The sequence below is a fragment of the Copadichromis virginalis genome, linkage group LG14, assembly GCF_057382275.1.
Source record: "Copadichromis virginalis isolate Kocher_CV1m ecotype Utaka linkage group LG14, C_Virginalis_male_GT1.1, whole genome shotgun sequence".
In the NCBI taxonomy this organism is placed as follows: Eukaryota; Metazoa; Chordata; class Actinopteri; order Cichliformes; family Cichlidae; genus Copadichromis; species Copadichromis virginalis.
Window position 1 is genome coordinate 8,863,121 of NC_140631.1, and position 24,931 is coordinate 8,888,051.

The following is a 24,931-nucleotide window of genomic DNA, read 5'->3' on the forward strand; positions in this document are numbered from 1 at the left end:
TAAATAAATAGCTTAACCTTTTTGTAGGTCTGTGTCCCGGAGCTCACATGCTGCATTGCAAAAATTGAACAAATATATATCTAAACGTTTTCCTTATATTAAGAATGAACATAACGGCTTATGTTAAGTTCTAAATAAAGTTTTGTGAGAGTAAAAAAAAAAGAATAATCACTCAGGCACCTCTGCAGACAACTACAACCGGCTAGTGAGGGTCCTTTTCCTCCACATAGCTGGTGACGATTAGCAGCGAACATGCCGACTGTCGGAGTTAAACGGGATCTTCTATTCAAAGCTTTGGGTAGAAGTTACAGTAAGTCATATTTACTGTATTTTCCGGTAACCTTTAATCTGCTCGTCTGTTTTCTCTTTTTTTTTAATTTTTGCTCCTAAACGACAGAGTTAGGTCAGTACGTTGTGAACTCGCTGTCTGATTGTTAGCAATGTAGCAGCTGCTCATGAACTGTAGAGCTAATTTTAACTGCCTTCATTTCTAATTATTAAAGAAAGTACCACTTATTTGATGGCGAGTTTATTTTGGTTTATTTGTTAACTTATGTATTTTTTGCGATAAGGAAATAGTACTAGTTCATTTCTATCTGCCTGTTGACTGACAGCGTGATTGCATCATTTCCTCCGCTTCCTCCTGTCATTTAAGCCTCTGGGTTTGTTCAGAATCACTATCCTGTCAGCTTGTTCGTTGCCAAAAGTGTCCACCAACAGATTAAGTCTGCAGTTTTTATTATTTTTATGTTTTGTTGCTATTTTTACTGCATAAAGTCTTTAACATCAGTTTTTATCATCTTTTTTTATAAATATAAAATGGTCATCACGTTCGTTTGTACAATGCACTTGTTGGAGGACAACATCAAAAATGACCATTTCATATATTTGCAGTGCTGCTTGATTTTCTTGTATTGTTAATGGAGTCTGGGACATGTAATCGATTAGATAAACATTGTCATGAATTCCCTCTTACTTTCGCTGTTTTGCTTCCACCACGATAAAATCACACTTCCTGCACAGCTCTCTCACCGCGGTAAAGTGAGCCGTCATTTGTGAGCCGCGGTCAAGCCAGCCGCCTACTATCCGCCGCATAAATTTCCTTGCGCTTTTACACCAGTCTTTACGGTAGCGCCTTTTCGCTTTATATCCTGATTGAAAGCCTAGACTCGCACACACGTGCGCGCGCGCGAACAGTCACACGCGCGCGCGCACACACAAATTACAATGTAACAGCCCAATACAGCCATCGTGACAGTCTGGTTGCATATTCAAAAATTCATTAAAAATCATTCTTAAAAGTTGATGCCAAGCTTTCAACACAATCCTCTTCTCGGACACCTACTTTACCTCTGGGCCAGGTTTTACCCAGATTTACTGTAATATTACTCAGAAATCACAGTAAACTCATATTCAGTGCAATACAGTCAATACACTACAATTATGTTTATTTCAAAAATTCATTAAAAGTCCTCCTGAGTAGTTGATGTCCAACTTTCAACACATCGCTCCTCTGGGACACCTACTGTACCCGTGTGCCAAGTTTCAGCCAGATTTACTGTAGAATTTCTCAGAAATTAAAGTGTACTTGTATCTAATGCAGTCAGCCAATACAATATAATTATGTCAATTTTCAAAAATTCATTAAAAATCATCCTGAGTAGTTGAGGTCCAACTTTCAACAGATTCCTCCTCTGGGGCACCTACTGTACCTGTGTGCCAAGTTTCATCCAGATTTACTGTAGAATTCCTCTGAAATTAAAGGAAACTTATATTCAATTCAATACAGTCAATACAATATAATTATGTCAATTTTCAAAAATTCATTAAAAATCATCCTGAGTAGTTGATGTCCAACTTTCAACACATCCCTCCTCTGGGACACCTACTGTACCTGTGTGCCAAGTTTCATCCAGATTTACTGTAGAATTCCTCAGAAATTAAAGGAAACTTATATTCAATTCAATACAGTCAATACAATATAATTATGTCAATTTTCAAAAATTCATTAAAAATCATCCTGAGTAGTTGATGTCCAACTTTCAACACATCCCTCCTCTGGGACACCTACTGTACCTGTGTGCCAAGTTTCATCCAGATTTACTGTAGAATTCCTCAGAAATTAGAGGAAACTTATAATCAATTCAATACAGTCAATACAATATAATTATGTAAATTTTCAAAAATTCATTAAAAATCATCCTGAGTAGTTGATGTCCAACTTTCAACACATCCCTCCTCTGGGACACCTACTGTACCTGTGTGCCAAGTTTCATCCAGATTTACTGTAGAATTCCTCAGTAATTAGAGGAAACTTATAATCAATTCAATACAGTCAATACAATATAATTATGTAAATTTTCAAAAATTCATTAAAAATCATCCTGAGTAGTTGATGTCCAACTTTCAACACATCCCTCCTCTGGGACACCTACTGTACCTGTGTGCCAAGTTTCATCCAGATTTACTGTAGAATTCCTCAGAAATTAAAGGAAACTTATATTCAATTCAATACAGTCAATACAATATAATTATGTCAATTTTCAAAAATTCATTAAAAATCATCCTGAGTAGTTGATGTCCAACTTTCAACAGATTCCTTCTCTGGGACACCTACTGTACCTGTGTGCCAAGTTTCATCCAGATTTACTGTAGAATTCCTCAGAAATTAGAGGAAACTTATAATCAATTCAATACAGTCAATACAATAGAATTATGTCAATTTTCAAAAATTCATTAAAAATCATCCATAATAGTTGAGGTCCAACTTTCAACACTTTCTTACTCTGGGCGTCCTACCGTACCTCTGGGCCAAGTTACATCTCAATTCACTGTAATCTTTATCAAAAATTGAAAGAACAATTATATGTCAATGCTGGATGTGTGTCCTTTCAAAGTGACACTAAATAACAGAACTCAGGCACATCAGGGAATAATCCAAAAGGCGGATTTATTAAACAAAAACAACATACAAAATATCTCTAACCCATACTACATAACCTAAAAAGAAACAAAGGGACACTTAGAAGCACAAGAATACAATACTGAAAGGGCAAGAGACACAGCCCAAACATAATCCACAACTAAAATGCCCAAAGAACAAGTCATCCCACATAGCAGACGGGTCTTGCCTGGGTCTGGTGTCAAGCCGGCACTGCTGGCTGACTTCTGGCATGGTAAGATGGCACTGTTTATGTGATGGCATGCCACATTTGGCCTGATTGGGTGAATGTGACATGTTGTATAGAGCACTTTGAGTAATATGGGTGAGTAAAAAAGTGCTGTATAAGAATCAGTCCATTCACTGTCTGAACAGAGTTTCGTCATGTTACTTTTGCACTATTATGTTCCAGCACATGTTGTTATTACATGGCTTACATGGCTAAGGTACACATTAGGCTGACATCTGGGGCCAGAGCTGAAACTGTTCTGGGCCAGCACAGGGCCAGCAGTGTGTCTGCAACTGGCCTTGTGCTGGCTCATGTGTGGGCCACCTCTGGTAAACCAGATCTGGGCCACCATGGGGCCGTCATTCTTTGCGGTACGCAGGCCATGTGTAAGCACATTGTGTGGGACAGATCCAGGCCATACCAATTTTGCTATGTGGGAGGAATTGTGTAAAAATAGAAACATCATAAAAATGAAAATACCATACCACCTTTATTTATAAAGCACTTTAACATAAAACCAGAGTTCACAAAGTGCTGTACATGCTAAAAGCATAAGTAAAGAAAATTAAAATGAGATAAGATAAAATAAATAACTAAAAAGTAAAATAAATTGAAACATGTCAAAACAAATTGAGTCAACCCCTCTAATCAATGCCAAAGGCTTCAGCGAATAAATATGTTTTAAGAAGACTTTTAAATTCAGAGAGAGAAGAGGCCTGCCTAACATTCAAGGGTAGATCATTCCACAACTTTGGAGCAACTACAGCAAAAGCACGATCACCTTTAGATTTATACTTAGTTTTTGGTACCTTAAGGAGCTGCTGATTGGCGGACCTAAGGGAACGGGGAGGTGTATATGGTTGTAGTAGCTCCGAGAGGTAGGGGGGGGGCAGGCCATTAAGAGATTTAAAAGCAAATAAGAGAATTTTAAAAACAATCCTAAAATATACAGGTAGCCAGTGGAGTGAAATTAAAATTGGGGTAATGTGCTCAAACCTTTTTGTTCCAGTTAAGAGACGTGCTGCAGCATTTTGCACAACCTGCAGGCGCCTAATGGACGCATCACTAACCCCAAAATAAAGTGCGTTACAATAATCCAGCCTAGAAGTAACAAAGGCATGGATTACTGTCTCAAAATGCTGTTTCGATAAGATAGGCTTTATTTTGGCTAATTCCCTCAAATGAAAAAAGCTAGATCTTACAACAGCTCTGACCTGGCTTTCAAGTTTAAGATTTGCCTCTATTTTAACTCCCAGATTAGTGATGACTGGTTTAACATACTGTGCCAGTGAACCAAGATCTATAATAGTGGCCTCAGAAGCACCACCAAAAACCATCACTTCTGTTTTCTGTTCATTAAAATGTAAAAAGTTCAAAGCCATCCAGGCCCTTATATCATCAAGGCATCTGAGCAGCGGGTCTACTGAGAAGCCATTTATCTTTTTAAGTGGGAAATAAATCTGGGAGTCATCAGCGTAGCAGTGGAAAGAAATCCCATGTTTCCTGAAAATAGACCGAAGGGGTAGGAGATATAGAGAGAAAAGAAGCGGGCCTAAAACTGAACCCTGTGGGACCCCACATTGAAGAGAAGCAACAGAGGATACAAACTCCCCGAGTTTCACAGAGAAAGTTCGCTCTGCCAAATAGGATCTGAGCCACTGCAGTGCGGTACTCCGCATACCCACCAACTGCTCTAAACGGGAAATTAAAATATTATGATCCACTGTATCAAAAGCAGCAGTTAAATCTAACAGCACAATAATAACACAGTCACCTGAGTCATTTGCCAAAAACACATCATTAAAAACTCTTAAAAGGGCAGATTCGGTACTATGTAAAGCTTTAAAACCAGATTGGAAAACTTCTCAAATACCGTGTTCTTCTAGGAAGGACATTAATTGCTTGTAAACTACTTTTTCAAGAATCTTTGAGATAAAAGGCAGTTTGGAAATAGGTCTGTAATTCGCAATAATATCAGGATCAAGAGCAGGTTTCTTGAGTAGAGGCTGAATCACCGCATGTTTGAGATTGACAGGTACAACACCAGAGGACAAACTACTATTTACAATGGATTGTACAGCTGATGCTATAGTGAGAAAAACCTCTTTGAAAAATCGAGGAGGGAGAGCATCATAAGGGGAGCCTGAGGGCTTCATGTGAGCAATGAACTCCTGCAGGCAGAGCAAGGAAACTGGCTTGAACCTGTCAAAGACAGCAGAACTAGGGACAGGGGTAGAAGGGTCGAGAACGGACTGGGAAGTCTGCGCTTTGACAGATAGCACTTTATCAATAAAAAAGTGTAGGAAGTTTTCACAAATTTCCTGAGAAGACTCGACACCAGCAGTCTGTGGAGCGTGAAGGACCATGTCAATAGTCTTGAATAAGACATGAGGCTTACGACAATTTGCCTGAATAATAGCAGCAAAATGTTTCCTCTTAGCATCTTTTACAGTTTTCTGGTAAGAATTCCAGTAGTCTTGTAACATTTGATATGACACCTGAAGTTGATCCTTCTTCCATTTACGTTCAGCTCTCCTACACTTTCTTCTGGCAGCCCGGGTGTCTTCATTCAGCCAGGGTTCAGATTTGGCTTTTACTTGCCAAAGCTTAAAGGGGGCCACTGAATCTAAAGCAGTTTGGCAGACAGAGTAAAACCACGTACTCAGCTCTTCTGTATCATTGCATATGAAATCAGGAAGGCCGCCGTTCTGATTAAAAGCAATAGAGAACTGTCCAGGAGAGGAAGGGTTAAATATACGACAGCTCCTAGCAGCAACAGGAGGAAGATTAACTTTGGTACAAGGAAGGAAAACCTCAAACAAGACAGACCTATGGTCTGACCATACAACATCACAAACCTCTAAGTTAGAGACAGGTAAATTGTGAGTTAAAACAAGATCCAACCTGTGCCCATATTTTTGTGTAGGCACAAACACAGGTTGCACAAGATCAAAAGAGTCAATAAGATTTAAAAAGTCCTTTGCCATTGGCTTGTCAGGGCAGCACACATGAATATTGAAGTCCCCAATAATAAGGACATGATCATATTTTGGCATAATTTCAGCCAACAGATCAGAAAAGTCATTTAAGAAGTTCTTATTGTATTTTGGGGGTCTGTAAACCACAGCACAGAGCACTGTGTGAGAGCGACCTAGCTCAAACATGCTCAGTTCAAAGCTACTAGGTGAGGTTGATAATGGCAGTGGTTTACATTTATACTGCTTCTTAAAAACAATCGCTAGTCCTCCTCCTCTGCCTGATATTCGAGGAGAGTTTAAAAAGCAGCAGCCATCAGGTAAGAGATCTGTGAAAGCGCTGGACTCACCGGCCCTCAACCATGTCTCAGTTATACAGAGGAAATCCAGTCCTTGGGTCATAAATAAATCCCTTAAAATAAAAGTTTTATTACTGAGCGATCTAGTGTTCACCAATCCAAACCTGGTGGAGGTCAGCGTGTTCGTGGCTGACAGCGAGACCCGACGCAGCGGCCGTAGGTTCTGTAGGTTCGCACCGCGCCGACGAAGATGAGGGGAAATCTTTCGTGGCTGGGACATCTGATCCGAGCCAACAACGGGCACCAGCCAGGCATCGATGGGCTCCAGAGAGCACGGAGAAAAGGCATGACAAGGTACAGATCCACGTTCGTTCCACGGAGCCGGGGAAGAGCGCGCCAAGTACGCCTTAAGTTTCACGAGTAGACCGCTACGTTTGCCCCGGCGTCTGAAACGCTTTCGCCGTGAGGCTGGGGCCAGGGTCCGACAAAGGTTAGCTGGTATCCCAGACAGGAATGGAGGTAACGCCTTATGTCCATTATAAGTTGCATTGGTAAGATCACTGGCAACTCGGAGGTCCAACAGTTTTTGGCGATTGTACATTAAAAGAGAGTTGACTCTAGCAATAAAAAACAACATAAGCAAACACAACAGAGGAAGAGCCAGACGGCGAGCCACACACACTGGCGCCATCTTGACAGGCCTGAACAATACCTTCAGCAGAGAAAATGAACATAAAGTAAAATGTACTGAAAAGAACATCAGTATGGCCATCATTATTTGCTTGGAAAGTCTAAAGTTCCATGGCTTTGAACAGCCAGAGAATGCAATGCCCAGCTTAGAATGACTAAAAGTAACTTCTTTTAACATTCTGTCATTCTGCTTCTATATCAAAAATCCACTAAAAATAGTCATTTGAAAAAAAATATTCGCCACTTTTCATCAGTTTGGGTTCCTCTGTTTATAGCAATTTTTAGAAAAGAACCCAATACCTTTGTCACTATACAGTTGTACAGTGAGATACAGAGCATCTCCTACTCATTGCAAACATGCTGGGAGGGTGGCTCTATCCGCCTTAGTGCAGCTGCTGTACCATACTGTGATGCAGTAAGTTAGTAGGCTCTCAATGGGCGAGTGGTGGAAGGGTGAGCTGTAGTACACAAAGAGCATTCTGGCGTAGCTCTGCCGCTGTTCTAGGTGACTCAGCACCGAGTGGAGGGTGATGGCATCTTCTGTGAATCTGTTTGCACGGTATGCAAACTGGTGGGGGTCGAATTCTGGGGGGAGGTAATCCTTGGTGTGCTGAAGGACTAGTCTCTCAAAGCATTTCATGATTACCGGTGTGAGGGCCACAGGGCAATAATAGTTCAGGCTGGTGATGGGAGACTTCTTTGGTACTGGGATGATTGTGGCTGATTTTAGACAGGATGGGATGGCTGCTTCATCCAGTGAGAGGTTGAAGATTCTGGTGGAGATGAGGGTGAGCTGGTGGGCACATGGTCTTAGCACTTTACCACGTATTCCGTCTGGACCGGCCGCCTTCCTGGGGTTCACTGCTAGGAACACACATCTGACATCGTGCTCCGTTACAGTGAATGGAGCGGTGCAGGAACCAGGTGAGGATGAGGATGGGAGCAGGGCTGAAGCAGATGAATGCTGCTGTTGTGGTGTTTCAAAGCGGGCGAAGAAGCTGTTTATTTCCTCTGCTAGCTGCACACTCAGGTTTTCTGTTTTCACAGTTCTGCCTCTGTGGTTTATGATGTCTATTATTCCATGCCATGTGTTGTTGCTGGACAGGTGGGACCCCTTTTCAGGTCAGCTCGAGCAGACCTGTACAGAGCTCTGTCAACAGACCTACAGGGAGTGCAGAATTATTAGGCAAGTTGTATTTTTGAGGAATAATTTTATTATTGAACAACAACCATGTTCTCAATGAACCCAAAAAACTCATTAATATCAAAGCTGAATGTTTTTGGAAGTAGTTTTTAGTTTGTTTTTAGTTTTAGCTATTTTAGGGGGATATCTGTGTGTGCAGGTGACTATTACTGTGCATAATTATTAGGCAACTTAACAAAAAACAAATATATACCCATTTCAATTATTTATTTTTACCAGTGAAACCAATATAACATCTCCACATTCACAAATATACATTTCTGACATTCAAAAACAAAACAAAAACAAATCAGCGACCAATATAGCCACCTTTCTTTGCAAGGACACTCAAAAGCCTGCCATCCATGGATTCTGTCGGTGTTTTGATCTGTTCACCATCAACATTGCGTGCAGCAGCAACCACAGCCTCCCAGACACTGTTCAGAGAGGTGTACTGTTTTCCCTCCTTGTAAATCTCACATTGGATGATGGACCACAGGTTCTCAATGGGGTTCAGATCAGGTGAACAAGGAGGCCATGTCATTAGTTTTTCTTCTTTTATACCCTTTCTTGCCAGCCACGCTGTGGAGTACTTGGACGCGTGTGATGGAGCATTGTCCTGCATGAAAATCATGTTTTTCTTGAAGGATGCAGACCTCTTCCTGTACCACTGCTTGAAGAAGGTGTCTTCCAGAAACTGGCAGTAGGACTGGGAGTTGAGCTTGACTCCATCCTCAACCCAAAAAGGCCCCACAAGCTCATCTTTGATGATACCAGCCCAAACCAGTACTCCACCTCCACCTTGCTGGCATCTGAGTCAGACTGGAGCTCTCTGCCCTTTACCAATCCAGCCACGGGCCCATCCATCTGGCCCATCAAGACTCACTCTCATTTCATCAGTCCATAAAACCTTAGAAAAAACAGTCTTGAGATATTTCTTGGCCCAGTCTTGACGTTTCAGCTTGTGTGTCTTGTTCAGTGGTGGTCGTCTTTCAGCCTTTCTTGCACTGAACATAAGTTCCCTGCAATTTCTGAAGAATATTACAGTAAATCTGGCTGAAACTTGGCACACGGGTACAGTAGGTGTCCCAGAGGGGGGATGTGTTGAAAATTGGACATCAACTACTCAGGATGATTTTTAATGAATTTTTGAAAATTGACATAATTCTACTGTATTGGCCGACTGCATTGGATACAAGTACCCTTTAATTTCTGAGGAATTCTACAGTAAATCTGGATGAAACTTGGCACACAGGTACAGTAGGTGTCCCAGAGGGGGGATGTGTTGAAAGTTGGACATCAACTACTCAGGATGATTTTTAATGAATTTTTGAAAATTGACATAATTGTAGTGTATTGGCTGTATTGCATTGAATACAAGTACACTTTAATTTCTGAGGAATTCTACAGTAAATCTGGCTGAAACCTGGCACACAGGTACAGTAAGGTGTCCCAGAGGGGGGATGTGTTGAAAGTTGGACCTCAACTACTCATGATGATTTTTAATGAATTTCTGACATTTCCATAATTGTATTGACTGTATCGGGCTGTTTCATTGTAATTTGTGCTCGCGCATGCGCGTGCGACTGTTCGCGCGCGCGCACGTGTGCGCGGGTATAGGCTTTCAATCGGCACATAAAGCGAAAAGGCGCTACCGTAAAGACTGGTGTAAAAGCGCAAGGAAATTTATGCGGCGGATAGGAGGCGGCTGGCTTGACCGCGGCTCACAAATGACGGCTCACTTTACCGCGGTGCTCTACCCTCAGTGTACTTCATGACCAGTATCTCAAATCTGTTTTCTGCATTATTCGCTTTATTTGTTTATTATTCGCTTATTACGCACAAGTCATGTACAGTGCTGTCGGCCGCTGTTTTTTGTTTCCAAAAATGACCTCCGACAAGAAAGCATAATTTCTGCTGTTTAATACTGAAGAAATTAAAACTTTTTAAAATTATGCCAAATTGAAAAATGCTTGGCTGTGTCTCAAATAAAACCTCTAACTTTGCTGTGCTTCACTTCAGCAGCATCGGGTAATGTTCATATGTTGATTCATGGTTTTCTTCAGTTTTTGATCTACTGCAGAATATTTTTAAGGCAGTTATCTGCGATAAAAAGCCAGGCCAGGAAAATCTTCGCTGTGTTTAATCAGTGACAATACCCACCTCTAGTGAGTAGCCTAGGCCTGACAGAAGTGGACGTAGCTGTGGATAATGAGAAAAGATATAAAGAACGTTTGATTACTTTTTCGTTAAGGCCTGAGCCATCTGAAATTCATAGCTAGTGCTCTGACACGGAGCCATCAACCTCTCAGGTTATGTCTAACATTGGTCCGGAGACAGAATCAGATAATGAGCCTCATACGATCGACTCCGAGCCAGAGCCCACTGAAAGTAAAAGGGGGAAAGTGTATACAAAGTATTTCAAAGAGAGTGGCTTGACCAGTTTCCGTGGCTAAGATACTGTAAAGCTGACAACATGATGCACTGCATTTACTGTCGTGAGTGTGGAAAGACCATGGCCGGCAATACTGCATTTGTGACTGGTGCTAATACATTTCAAATTGAAATGCTGAAAAAGCACAGTGTATCCAGAAAAAACATTATATGCCGCGATAAATGCACTGCTCAAGTATCCCCTCTCCCCGCTGCCTTTCAGCGGCAGGCAGCAGCAAACAGGTCATCAGAGGAGGCTGAGAGGATGATTAAGTTTTAACATTATCTACGTTATTGGAATTTTACCTAAATTACTTGATTTAGTCAGTAACAAGGAATTAAAAAATGGGTTTCAGTTGGCCAAAAGTGGCCACCATAGAGCCAACAGGAATAACTGCATGTGTAGTGTATATTATTGATATAATTAAGGAGCTGAAGTTGGAAAATTAAAAAAATAGTGAAAAATTGAAGAAATTGAAGTGTACACAAATGGCCAGCATAGAGCCCAGAGGGTTAAATGTGAGCAGGCTGCTCTGCCATGTGCCAGTAAATATCTTCTAATGTCTGTCTGCCTTTTGTTTTAGCTGATGAGGAGTTTGACGAGCTTTGCTTTGAGTTTGGGCTGGAGCTGGATGAAATTGTAAGTACATGACATCAAATACGAACAGCTCGCTATTTGTGGTTAATAAAGTAATGCAGTAATGCTCTGTTATTGCAGAGATGTAAGTACAGTTCTTTGATTTGTCTACATTTGTGTCTGAATTCTGGCATGCTGAAGTTCCTCTTCCCCATCTGCTTTACAGACCTCTGAGAAAGAGATAATCAGCAGAGAGCAGGGTGACACTAAGGCCTCAGGATCATCTGATGTGATCCTGTATAAGATCGATGTACCAGCTAACCGCTATGATCTGCTATGTCTGGAAGGACTGGTTCGTGGACTGCAGGTCTTCAAGAATAAGTGCGTTTCTGCAATTTTTAACAGGCTTAACCTGAAATAAATGACAAGAGATTTATTTATATATCAAGTTTTGTTGCCGTGATTGACCAGGGCCCTGTGCTTCGTACGTCGCTTACTACATCCAAGATCAAATGAAACATCCAAGATCAAATCACCGCGCTAACCGTGAGCTCGCTAATCCGGTTCTCCGAACACACCTGCTGTTGACGATTAGTACAGCTGGATGAAGTAATGTGCGATCACTGGGTGCCGTAAAAGGGGATACGCATCGATAGCAGAAACAGTGATCGGCAACCCGCTGATTGGTTGGCGAAAATGGCGAAGGAGCGCGCTCGGTATTTTTCGGCAGCAGAGCAAGAACTCTTGAGTGAGGGATTTCAGGAGTTTCAGAGTTTAATTAAAACGCAAGGGAACACTGCAAAGGCTGCAAAAGCAAGGAGAGAGGGCTGGCAGAAAGTTGCTGACAAATCAAACTCGTAAGTAATCCAATAATAACAATAATAATGGAGTGGATTTATATAGCACTTTTCAAGGCACCCAAAGCGCTTTACAATGCCACTATTCATTCACTCTCACATTCACACACTGGTGGAGGCAAGCTACGGTTGTAGCCACAGCTGCCCTGGGGCAGACTGACAGAAGCCAGGCTGCCATATTGCGCCATCGGCCCCTCTGGCCAACACCAGTAGGCGGTAGGGTAGATTTATCATATCACACCATATTATCCAATATTATATTACATTATATTATAATATGTTATATTATATCCCCTTTCACATTAGAGCCACAACAGGACCCACTAGAACATGGGAACAAGTAAAAGTGAAATATAAGAATATTCTACAGAATGGTAATATTTATCACTTATATTGCTTGTCGTCTCTTGGAAAGAGACCCTGGAATACTCTGTTTGTTTGTTTATAACAGCAACCAAGAAAAGGGCAGAGCAAAAAAAAAGACAGGTGGTGGTCCTGCACCCCCTCGTCAACAAGTTGGTTAAGTGAATAATACCCTCACGGGAAAATCGATATCTCTCTATGAGCACACTGTCGCGCTGAGCTAAAGGATCCTGTCTGTCCCGCAATATACGCTGAATTCTGAGGACTCTCCTTATCAATCTTGCACCTTCCGCAATGGGTGGCTCGCGTAAACGGACAGGACATGGCTGCGACAGACTTCCCAAATCCACCTTCGCTTTTATAGCCGTGGTCTCTCATCTTGATTACACGAAGTAATCTGCAATTACTACTCTGAAATATGAATTACATCTGTAATAATCACATACATGTAATAGAATGTTAATAGTACATTTCCCTTTTTTAGGGAATGACCTGTATGTATCTGTGTGAAATCAATAAAAGGATCAAGTGCTGCATTATCTTTAGTTACATTGATGTTATTTATTTATGGTGAAACAGTGGTGGAATATCGCTGTTGCTTTCGTATGAATGACGCGGACATACCTGCGTGGCCACGATCTAATCCTGTTTACATAAAGTAAACCTGCTCCCCAGCAGGTTTACGCTTACGGCTCTGTTGCTATGACAGCAAGTCCCGGATGGGCTTCGGGGAACCGAACGATCCAGGATCACGCGAAATCGTCAACAATCTAATCCAGCTAACTCACTTAGCGCGGTACGAAGCACAGGCCCCAGCACTTTGTTTTGTGTACCGTATTTTCTGCACCAAAAGGCGCACTTATAATCCTTTAATTTTCTCAAAAATCAACAGTGCGCCTTATAATCCAGTGCGCCTTATGTATGAATTCTGGTTGTGCTTTCTAACCTTGAACCAATTTTATGTGGTACATGGCGCTCATAAATCTGTAAAAAAATGTTTTAGTACGACTTGTGTAAGCTACGAAGTGCTTGATGGATTGTCAGATGGATTGTTGGAGCATTACAGCTACCGTAGTCAGGAGCCTCGCAGAGTAATCTAGGTCCAAAACTCTGTCCGCTTCAGGTCCCAAAGTCAAACGAACACTGCGGCATCACTGAGAGTTAAAACTGTTCTTCCCTCTAACCGCAGAGATTGTTTTTGTTTTAGGTTGGAGGTGCCCCGATACAAACGTGTTAGCCCACTCAGTGGGGAGCCTCAGAAGCTGATCATCACTAAGGAGGTGTGTGGAGATGTTCACAATTATAAAATGTTTAACAAGAAAAAAAATAGTTTGTAACCTAGAACAGGTATCAGTGCGATTTGCCTGTTGACCCTATGTTTGCGGCGCTTCACTCCCCTCAGACGGAAGCAGTGCGACCCCACGCTGTGGCAGCAGTCTTGAGGAACATCACTTTCACACAGGAGCGCTATGACAGTTTCATTGAGCTGCAGGAGAAACTACATCAGAACATTTGCAGGTGAGAGCACATCAACCACCTACTATATATAACATGAATGTGTTTCCTTTAAAAATTTGAGTCTAAATGGCTAGCTGCAGCTACTTACAATGAAAAGACCAACACGATGCTGCCATTACCTCTGACACTTGTTACTGTCCTAAGTCACCTAGTTAGGTAACTAAAGACATAATATACTTATTTAAAAGTACTAAGAATGTTTTTGATTAGACCCAGTAATAAATCTTGCAGAACAACACTTATGTTTTGTGATGATAGTTTTACTCTCATGAAACTCACTGCAGAGCCAAAAATCATCAGGGCCTACGTTGCCTAAGATTGATTTTGCACATGCCTAAGGATGAATTTCGTAAGAACTTAATTGTTTACTTTTTATTGATACTAGATGCTGGATGCTATTTTTTTTTTTTACTTTGATGCTTTATTTACAAAACAGTGCTGTGGCGTTCTGTAGCCTTCATGGCAAGTGGTCCACATACATTTGCCAGTGAAACGGCACCTTGAGCAAAAACATCTAGGAGCAAGCTTGTCAATAAAAAGTGTGACAACATTAAGCCCAGGGAGCCCCCACTTTTCAAGAAAAAGACCGATAACACAACAACAACAGTGACAAATTTGCTGTCATAATTTAACATAGAGCTTTTCTGTACACATACAGGAATGAGCGAAAAGGCGGTGCTGTTAATGAGATGGTGAGCTCAAATAGATTTATTATAGTAACCACTATTAAACCCCTTTACTGTGAAAAAGTTGGCAGGAATCATTCATCAAACCACCTGATTACCAATCTCCAACATGAAGTAAAGCTAATTTTGTAGCTGCTCCCATTTCGTTGCAATTTGTTTTGGCAGAAAGCTACAGAAGTTCAAATAAAATATGCAGAGCTGTTAACCTTGTCTGATACCATGTTTTAATCAAGCAGCTCACTGAGGGCTGTCACAGTGACACCTGCAGCAAGCAGGAGTGAGCCTACAGGGTACAAGACTACATTTATTTAAAGGCTTTTGTGACATTTTATTTTGCAGATGTAGATTAATCTAAAATATGAATACTATATTGTAATAATAAAATTGTATTAACCTTTAAAAATAAACTAGGGTTTGGGTTTTTTTGCATTTCAGGAAAAACAGTAAAACTGAGCCACTGACCTGTGGCTGAGTTAATTATTCACATTATTAACATCTATACCATCATAACAGAAAACATTTCGTAGAATACTGATATGCTCTGTTTTCTTCATTGCAGCCACCACATGCTCCTATGAAGGCTTAGAGACGCACACAGTTATTTGCAAGCATGCTTAAATACGCAGACACACACACAAACAGAATCTAACTGAGTGTTTACCGAGTCACGGCACATATATCACATTAGAAAAATCACACGGCACACAACGAAACAGAAATGTCACAAAAAGCATATTGATAACTTTTCTCCGCGCACCAGGTATACTGGAATTGGCTCAGTTTGTCCCCAATATATCATTTTTGCTTTCTTCTGAATCAGAATACTTTATTGATGCCTAGGGGAAATTATTTTTCATTACAGTGCTTTATTATAAACAAACATTAACAAGGACAGACAATACACTAACTAAGAATAGCACAATATATATATATATATATATATATATATATATATATATATATATATATATATATATACACACACATAAAAGTCACTTATTAATAAATAGCTGAAAAAGGAAGAACATGTGCAAGAAGGGTGTAGCTGTTGCAGTAAACTGTGTGTTAAGTGGATGCGTTGTACAGGGAGATGGCCACAGGCAGGAATGATTTCCTGTGTTGTTCAGTGGTGCTTCTCGGTAATCTCAGTCTTTCACTGAACGTGCTCCTGTGACTGACCAGCATGTCATGGAGTGGGTGGGAGGTGTTCTCGAACATTGTCTTTATCTTGGACAACATCCGCCTCTCCGACACCACCTTGAGGGAGTCCAGATCCATCCTCACAACATTACTGGCCTTACGAATCAGTTTATCGAGTCTGTTGGCATCTACGACCCTCAGCCTGCTCCCCCAGCATGCAACAGCACAGAGGATCGCACTGGCCACAACAGACTCATAGAAAATCCTGAGCATTTTCTGGCAGATGTTGAAGGACCTCGGTGTCCTCAAAAAATAGAGACGACTCTGGCCCTTTCTGTAAAGTGCTGTGGTGTTTGTAGCCCAGTCCAGTTTATTGTCAATGTGAACTCCAAGGTATTTATAGTCCTCCACAATGTCAACACTGACCCCCTGGATTGAAACAGGGGTCAAGTGTTTCCTGGTCTTCCTGAAGTCCAGGAAACACTTGACCCCTTCTAACCACTACTTCATGCTAGGGCCTTCATCTGGGTCGGGATTTTCTCCAGGACCCAGGTTAGATTGACTACTTTTTCTTTTCAAATATTTATCTATTGCTATTACGTGCTGCGTTGTCTCACTCACAGCATGACTATTATGTACTTTCTTCAACCCATTTAATTAGAGCAGAGTAGTTATACTGCCCTCTAGTGGAAGAGAATGTAATTGTTCTGCCTGTTACTCACTGATCGCTTGGAATACTAATCAGGTTGAACCAGATAATCTTCCACGGCACACCTGATCATTTCTCATGGCACACCTATGTGCCGTGGAAGATTATCACAGTGGCACAGTGGTAGGGAAACACTGATCTAACTCATCCAGGCCTGGTTGTCTCGAACACGCCACATGGGCATCCACCCAACTGATTTTCAGCCTTTTTGTTGGAGATGAAAATAGAGGCTCCTTTGATGCCTAGGGTTTTTTTTTTCTTTTTTTTTTCTTTTTAACATTTATTCCTAACCATGTGTTACACTTCACATCACATCAGCTTTTGATTGCAAATGAGAGCAAAGTCCTTTCACAATCAGAACATTTGAAAACATTGGTAGTATTAATAAATGTTACATAAATACCAATTCAGCTCAGGTATCAATTTAATACTAGTTTTTTAATATCCTATCTTGTCCTGGGCTGTGGAACTCTACTGTCTAGTAGTTATTGAAACAAAGGAAATTGTTGTCTCGGGGCCATTTGTTGTTGTTTAATACTAGAGATGGCACAATATCACTTTTTTATATCTGATACCAATATCATAAATTTGGATATCTGCCGATACCGATATGAATCCGATTGTGTATTTTATCATCAATAAAACTGTTTTTTTAAAAATATTTTGCTGCATTTTGTAGAAGTTCATACTCAAGTATTAAAAGCAAAACATTAAAGCTATTCTGTTATACCTGTATGCAAAAAATACACTGCACACAAAATATTTCATAGTTCAGCAACACTGATCAATCTAATAAACTTAAACCTACTCCATCCTCACTATTCCTCCCTATTTTAGAGAGTACTTAGGTTGTTTAATATTTCCCCTAACTAATAGGGTTGCCAACTCCCAGCAAAAAAACATAGGGAACCACCGCCCACCCTCTGACTCATGATGCTTAATCGACGTAATCGACTTTAATTTAATGCACATGTAAAAAAATAAAATAAAAAATGCACAGAAATCAATTCTTTTTCTACAATAATTAAATAGATTCAACATCTTTCTTCAACAGAATTGCAGACTGCATAGATGGTACCTTCCTAAAGGAAAAGTACTATAACCTACTAACTATTAGACTTAATAGTTACTATATACAATAATGGACTTGCAGTTTACATCAGATGAAAACTTTGGTTGTAAGATTCAGATAATGATTTATTAAAAACTAGACATTTTAAATGAGAATAAGAAAGAAAAGTATTTCTTTGTACCCCCCTGTCTCTGTTAATGCCTTACCTGGCCCCCCTAACAAATTTTTTGCTAGACCCGCCCCTGCACAGTTACCTGCACTCAGCTATGTAAAAAAGGATCCTGATGCAGAAAGTAATATTAAATAAATTCTAACAACAGCTTATCAAGCTTAAATGTGCTGCTGTTGTTTATCCGCTCGTTTCCACTTTCTGGCCCAAAGTGGGCGATAAACCAACAAGAGAGACAGAAGGGCCAGTCAGCCGATCATTGATCAGTTTCGTGATTTCAAGTAGCAACAGGAGAGGGAAGAAGAGGCAGTCGCTCTATATATCGGTTGTTAAGCTTAACGTGAGAATGCTTTACAAACATTCAGAGATGAACTTACACACTTGCTTTACTTCTCTGGGATAGCTTTCTCAGAGATGAAATGCCGGTTTGGAAGCACATAGCGAGGCTCCAAATGCTCCACCAGACAGCCGACAGCTCTCGCACAACACAGCCACTCGATCATATGACGCATACTTCTCCGACATTCTAAGGTCATGAGCTGGGTTACACCATGTCGCAAGTTTTGTGAGATGCTTTTATGATATTTAATAGATTAATGGATTACATTTTTAATTTCTCTCCAATATCCGATCCAGTAATTTAGGTTTGTATCGGACCGATACGTAATATCGGATTGGTATGTTTGTGCAGAAAGAGGAGCCTGGTGGCGATTGGGACCCATGACCTGGACACCATCTCTGGTCCTTTCACGTACACAGCCAAACGTCCAGGAGACATCTCCTTCAAGCCCCTCAATCAGACCAAAGAGTACACGGCCACCCAGCTCATGAGCCTCTATAAGGTGAGCAGGTGAATGACTCATTGTGGGTCACACAGGCAGTTTGTAGTTTTGGCTAACTCACTGATGTTCTGCTGATTCCTACAGACCGATAGCCACTTGAGGCATTATCTTCACATTATTGAAGACAAACCTTTGTACCCCGTCATCTACGACAGCAACGGCGTTGTTCTGTCTATGCCTCCTATTATCAACGGTGAGCGCTGTGACCTCGCTCTGCTTTCATTTTCTTTTTTTTTATTGGAAAATTTGTGTTAGATTAGATTACACAGTATACAATTAATATATTTAGTTCAGAAATGCTCAGGGTCTATAGTTAGAGAAGATTAAAATCGGAAAGTAGTAACGCTTCTTAAAATGTTTCCAGTAAAATGAAGTGCCGTTTGTTTCAGGGGACCATTCAAAAATCTCCCTGAAGACTAAAAATGTCTTCATTGAGTGCACAGCGACAGACCAGACCAAGGTACAGTTGAGAGAAGAAAACAATAAATCTGTCACTTATCACCACTGTCATGAGAAACTGACTTTAACTTGATCACGTTTCCTACAGGCGAAGACTGTGTTGGACATGATGGTGACCATGTTCAGCGAGTATTGTGCTCAGCCTTTCACGTATGTCACGTCTTCCTGAAATGCTGGCTTTGCTGTTTGCAGGCAGACAGTAAATGGGATGTCAGGTCACTTATGCTGGTTCAGGATGGAAGTGGACATGTTGTTGACTGTGTAGTATAGTGTTGTAGAGGTTTACATTAGCAGTGAGTCATATTTTCACTTTTTACCATGCTCTGCTGTGTGATGTGACAGCAGCTGTTTGCCAACAGCTGTCACAGTTTACTGGATATCATTTTAAAAGCCCGTCTACAAGCTGTACTTTATTTCACCGACTTCTTGTCTGTCTGTGTTGTTAAATTCAGCCCGGCTTTGACTTCATTGAATATTACAATTAGTGTGATGTTTTCTTCTTTCTCCCTCAGGGTAGAGGAGGCTGAAGTGGTGTACCCAGATGGCAAGACCTGCATATACCCAGTACTGTATCACCCACAGTTATCCGAAATGTGACACATGTGACACTAATTTCTTGGAATGGCTCTTAATTCTTGTCTCTTGATTTTTGGTTTACACTTTAGGAGCTGGCTTACAGGAAGGAGAAGCTGTCTGGTAAATTCATTAACCAGAAAGTTGGCATCAAGTAAGTCATTTATGTATAAGTGTAATTATCAGAGTTTGAGATGCATATGAAACGCATGGATAAAATGCTTTTTAAAAAAAGGGGAAAAAAGCCTTTTTTAAAACTAATAATAAAGCTTCAAAATAAATATCACGTTTACATGTTTCAGATTAACAAAAATTTACGTAAAACAATGATAATCTGAATTTACATTCAGTTCTCGACCTTTACGGCCAATATAGGCCGGTACAGATAAACAGAAAGAAACCCCTCTTTAAAATTCTTTCTGATTTCTTTTCACACTTGCATGTTTCATATTGTCAGATAAATCTTGATATTAAACAACGATTTTTAAAGTGATGATTTCCTTAAGTAAGAGAAAAAAGCTTCCCAAACCTACCTTGTTGAATCACAAAAGTTTAGTTCAATTTCAGTAGTCACACCGAGGCCTGATTACTGCCAGATGTGTTGATGCAAACACTTTTTCACAGCACTGTATATTTTTAACTGATATATGGAGAGCAGTTACCTAAAACTGAACAATAGCTGCTGATTGGTCAGTTTTAGGTAACTCATCTTTGAGCAACTTTCCCAAGTTTAAATACTGTAATTTTTAGGTTTAATAGATTTAATAAAAATTAAAAATTGTCAGACATGTCACTCTGATCGCTAAAATGTTTAATACAGTGAGGCGGTGTTCCTGTAGCCCCTGTCCATTTAGTAAATATGTCTGGTGTACATTTATTACAATGGTTTAACTTGGCAGATTTACATATGTTCACATTAACCAAGTACAGTGTGTTAGTCTGAGCTGTATGTTCAGTGTGTTTTGTTTTTTTTTTACTCAGGATAAGTTTGATTTGAATTTTAAAGTAGTTTAATGCCTCAGAAGATGCTAAGATCAGTGTTTGAAGGAGACCGATTTGGAAAATTTTCATGACCGAAGCTCAAATGTAGCATCTCCCTTTCCTGGTATGATAAGTTGGTTAACCCTTGTGGGGCTGAGTTCAAAGATCTTATCAGTGATTTATCACATCGTACCAAATTTCAAACATATGTTTAACTATTGATGAACAGATTTGTTCCACTCTGTCAGACTATAAATCCATGTTGGGACCAGTGGGAACTGTCTGTAGCCACGTTTTTACTTTCCATTGAAAAGTTTCAGATCAGTTTATTAGTATATGTTCTTAAAATGATACTCACACTCTGCATTTGAGTCTTGGTACTAAAGCATTTCATGCTTTGTGTCAGCGGACGTTCAGTAACATGAAAAGGCTCACTTTTTTTTTCCCCCCTCTCCTGACAGTGAATCGACAGAGAAAATTGCTCACCTGCTGACCAGGATGTGCCTGCTCTCCCAGGCTACCGGCGCCGGTGATGAGATTGAGGTCGAGATCCCACCCACTCGCTCGGACATCATCCACGCCTGCGATATCATGGAGGACGCCGCCATTGCCTACGGTTTCAACAACATTACCCGCACCACCCCACGCACCTACACTGTAGCCAACCAGGTAGCTGCCTTTGCTTGTTTTCTATACATGGTGCATTACTGTAAGCAAATGCTGAGTTAATTAAACAATCAAGTGTGTCTAATCAAGCATGTGCATTCTTATGTATTTGTTCACAGTTCCCACTTAATAAACTGACAGAGCTGCTGAGGCAAGACCTGGCAGCCGCTGGATTTACAGAGGCCCTCAACTTTGCCCTGGTAAAAAAAAAAATCATATAACTTTTGTCTTGGTTTGGGTTTTTTTTGTTTGTTCAGGGTGTTTTTTTTTGTCTCTCTTTAAAAAAAATCCTCAAATTTTTTCATCTTCTCTTTCTTTAGTGTTCTCAAGAAGATATTGCAGAAAAGCTTGGGAAGAAGATCTCGGAGATGAGGGCAGTTCATATCTCCAACCCCAAGACTGCTGAGTTCCAGGTAATATACAGTCAAACAAAGAGACAGAAATGAAATGAAGTGTTTTGGGCCTTTAAAAAAGACAAGAGAGAGTCACATTTTTATCCTCAAAGTAACTTAAAGAGTAGATTTTTTATTTATTTTATTTTTTTTAGCATTAATTGGTCTTTTTAGATTATTATGTGATTGGATATTTACACTGTACAGTAAACTGCAAACAACAGGCTGCAGTGAAATTCGTAAATGTTCAGCATGTCATCTGCAGGTGTTCATTTCACTGTCTGTGTAATGATCTGTAAAAATGTTTCAACTCCAAATAATGTTTATAGGTGCATTTTAAAATGTATCTCCTTAAGTTTAAAATGAAGAAGGTAAAGACTTTTAATGCTGGGATGATTTTGAGAAGTTGAGAACTAATCAGAAGCACAATGTTGTACTGTGATTGTTCCATAAGAGGGCGCCCTCTTCCTCCATAAGGAACTGCAGGCCTGTTTCCAGCTTGACCCGTTTTTTTTTTTTCCCCACCAGGTGGCGCGCACCACCTTGCTGCCAGGTCTGTTGAAAACCATAGCAGCCAACAGGAAGATGCCACTTCCCCTTAAACTGTTTGAGATATCAGACGTGGTGCTAAAGGATGAGACCAAAGGTAGGCGTCAACAAATCTGAAGTGATGGAGACAAATTTATTACATGTAGAGCTGTACAGTTTTGGAAAGATGAAAACTTTCTTAAACATTACAAATTAGATCAAGTCGAATCGTAGTTGAAGTTGATAGATTTAATTAAAGAAGGGTCAATGAATGTTTTAATAAATATACAGGATTAAAAAAAACCTAAAATGTGGCATACTGAATTGTGTGTATTAGCTTTATTGTAGAAACTGTTACTTATGTCTCTCATCCTTCCACCCAGATGTTGGGGCGAGAAACAGCCGACGTTTCTGTGCTGTTTACTGCAACAAGAGTCCGGGTTTTGAGGTCATCCACGGCCTACTGGACCGAACCATGCAGCTGTTGGAGGTGAAGCCAGCCCGAGGAGAAGGCTACCACATCCAGACTGCAGATGGTAAGAAGCGTGGAGATGAAGGGGGGTGTGGGCCTATAGGAACGTATGTACTGCCTAGCTTTGTTGGTAAATAACTAAAGACTGGATTTGTAGAAGGCAGAGAAATCCCAGCCACAGATTTCAAACCACGTGATCTTTTGTTTCTGTACAAGCTGTTGAATGAATTAATCTACCTCGTGATGATAAAAGGCAGGTTTTGTTGACATTATGTAAATCCAGTCTTTGACTAGCAGCAACTGCATTGTTGTGTTTGCTATGAGAGCAGCATGTACATGCTTTATTGTGAGGGAACATTTATCATCGCAGTGAGCTACACAGTTCTGGTTCAACTCCACACTGGCTTGCATCATCAGTGGTGAGGGTAACTCCACAGGAAGGATATACAGGAGCTTGTGTATGTATACACAAGGTATAGGGGTGATGTAGTGATTGGCATGGATATGAAAATGGATTGATGGCTTTTTTTTTTTTTGAAGTTAGAGTTATGGATTGTGAATAATCGGTAGTTGCTTGGGCTGTTTAAATCAAAAAACACGTCAGGAGTTGCAATCATAGACGGATAACCACGGAGTAATAAATCAGAAGTTATGCTGTAACTTCAGCACATTGTAGGGTCTCTCTGTTTTTATCTTATGTTGTATGATGTTGCATTTTTGAGCACACCATCTGATTACTTGGAAGTCGTGGCCCAAAACTAACATTTAGATCTTTGAGTTATCATTGACAACATGGTTGCCACACATGTCGTCAGACAGGGTTAGGATCCTTTATTTTCCCCATTCTTCATGCTGTAGTGCCTGAGCAGGAAGAACAGGTCTTTGTGTGTGTAAAACTGACCACACACTTTTTTTTTTTCTCTTTTGCTAGCACACAGAATTGTCAAGTAGCCACCTTCGCTCAATAAAAAGTTAATGGAGAGCATGACCGGGTTTCCCCTCTGGTCTGGGTAGGACTGATCGTGGACAGTTGCTACAGTAGCTTATATTTTCAGTCTCTTCTGGAATAGACTGACCGGCTTCTATTTTCTTTTTCTTTTTTTAAAATGTATTTATTTTGGGACATAAAGAACTGGAGTGAAGGTCAACCCCCGCTTCCTTCCTCACCTCCAGATTGCTCACCAATTCCTGTAAGAAGAGGTTATGACTTGTGTTTTATTGTTTGTTTTAGAAAGCTGCAGAGTGAGTTGCATCCAAAAATCTGAAAGATGTGTGGGAAGGATTTTAGAGCTTCCTCACTTAAACATTCTGCTACAGCTGAAAATATGAACAGTGACCGATAATCATCAGATATTTTTATGTTTAGAAATCCTATGTTATTTCAGCTCTGTTATTGATAGTAGACTATTTAGTGAGAAGGACTTGGCTAACATTGTGAAGAGCAGCACTACAGCACATTTAGCCAATGATAACAGTAAAATTTTAACAATGTGGTAATATTAAGGGTCAATTGCTGAATTAAGTCACCCTCACAATTAGTTTTCTCCAGATCCAAAGTCTTACAAGCCCAGTGGCCTGCTGTTTTTGTGCGAAACTACAACTGTTAAGTTGGCTAATGCATCTCATTAGCCTACTTTTACCTTGTGTGTTTAACTCTACATGTGTAATATGTGTTTAAGATATGTAAACGTAACCATCCACAATGATGAGGTAGTTGTTACAGGACAACAATGTAACGGCAAAATGACATCATGATCGACAGCCTTGCTTTTATACAGGAGTGGAACCAGTTGAGTCGAGTCCCCTATTGTCTGTATTATAGAAACACTGCAGATGGGTGGTGCTCCTCTGTAAACCTTTGCCAAACTGTCTGAGAGTAACTGTTTGCAATTGTTTGCAGACAGGTGGCCTTCCACCTGGCCTCCTGTGCAGTCACCCAGAGGTGGAGGTGTGTTGCATCAAATGTGAAAAAATCTAATGAAATCATCAGGCAAGGATTCAGTATCTCTCTCCTTGTGTGTGCAGAGATGGATCTAACACACCACAGCTTCACTTTTTAATCTGTGCCGCATAATTAATGGTATAGTGACTAAAACATTAAAACAACAACGATTCTTTGTTAAGGATATCACTTTTGAAGTTGACTGCATGTAAATCATTCTAATGCACACCATCCA

At 40.4% G+C, this 24,931-nt stretch overlaps 1 protein-coding gene across 1 annotated transcript in view; it reads left to right on the forward strand.

Annotated features, from left to right (window-relative positions):
- The first annotated feature begins 210 nt into the window (after positions 1-210).
- Positions 211-24,931, forward strand: part of farsb (phenylalanyl-tRNA synthetase subunit beta) — a 30,927-nt gene continuing 6,206 nt past the window's right edge. The window contains exons 1-16 of the mRNA XM_085479209.1: positions 211-310; positions 11,335-11,390; positions 11,554-11,708; positions 13,755-13,827; positions 13,950-14,065; positions 18,533-18,683; positions 18,768-18,876; positions 19,073-19,143; positions 19,231-19,292; positions 19,655-19,706; positions 19,808-19,869; positions 21,158-21,365; positions 21,482-21,562; positions 21,683-21,775; positions 22,283-22,400; positions 22,666-22,818. Of these exons, the coding sequence (XP_085335335.1) occupies positions 253-310; positions 11,335-11,390; positions 11,554-11,708; positions 13,755-13,827; positions 13,950-14,065; positions 18,533-18,683; positions 18,768-18,876; positions 19,073-19,143; positions 19,231-19,292; positions 19,655-19,706; positions 19,808-19,869; positions 21,158-21,365; positions 21,482-21,562; positions 21,683-21,775; positions 22,283-22,400; positions 22,666-22,818 (1,618 nt within the window). The 5' untranslated portion in view covers positions 211-252. The remainder of the gene's footprint in view (positions 311-11,334; positions 11,391-11,553; positions 11,709-13,754; positions 13,828-13,949; positions 14,066-18,532; positions 18,684-18,767; positions 18,877-19,072; positions 19,144-19,230; positions 19,293-19,654; positions 19,707-19,807; positions 19,870-21,157; positions 21,366-21,481; positions 21,563-21,682; positions 21,776-22,282; positions 22,401-22,665; positions 22,819-24,931) is intronic.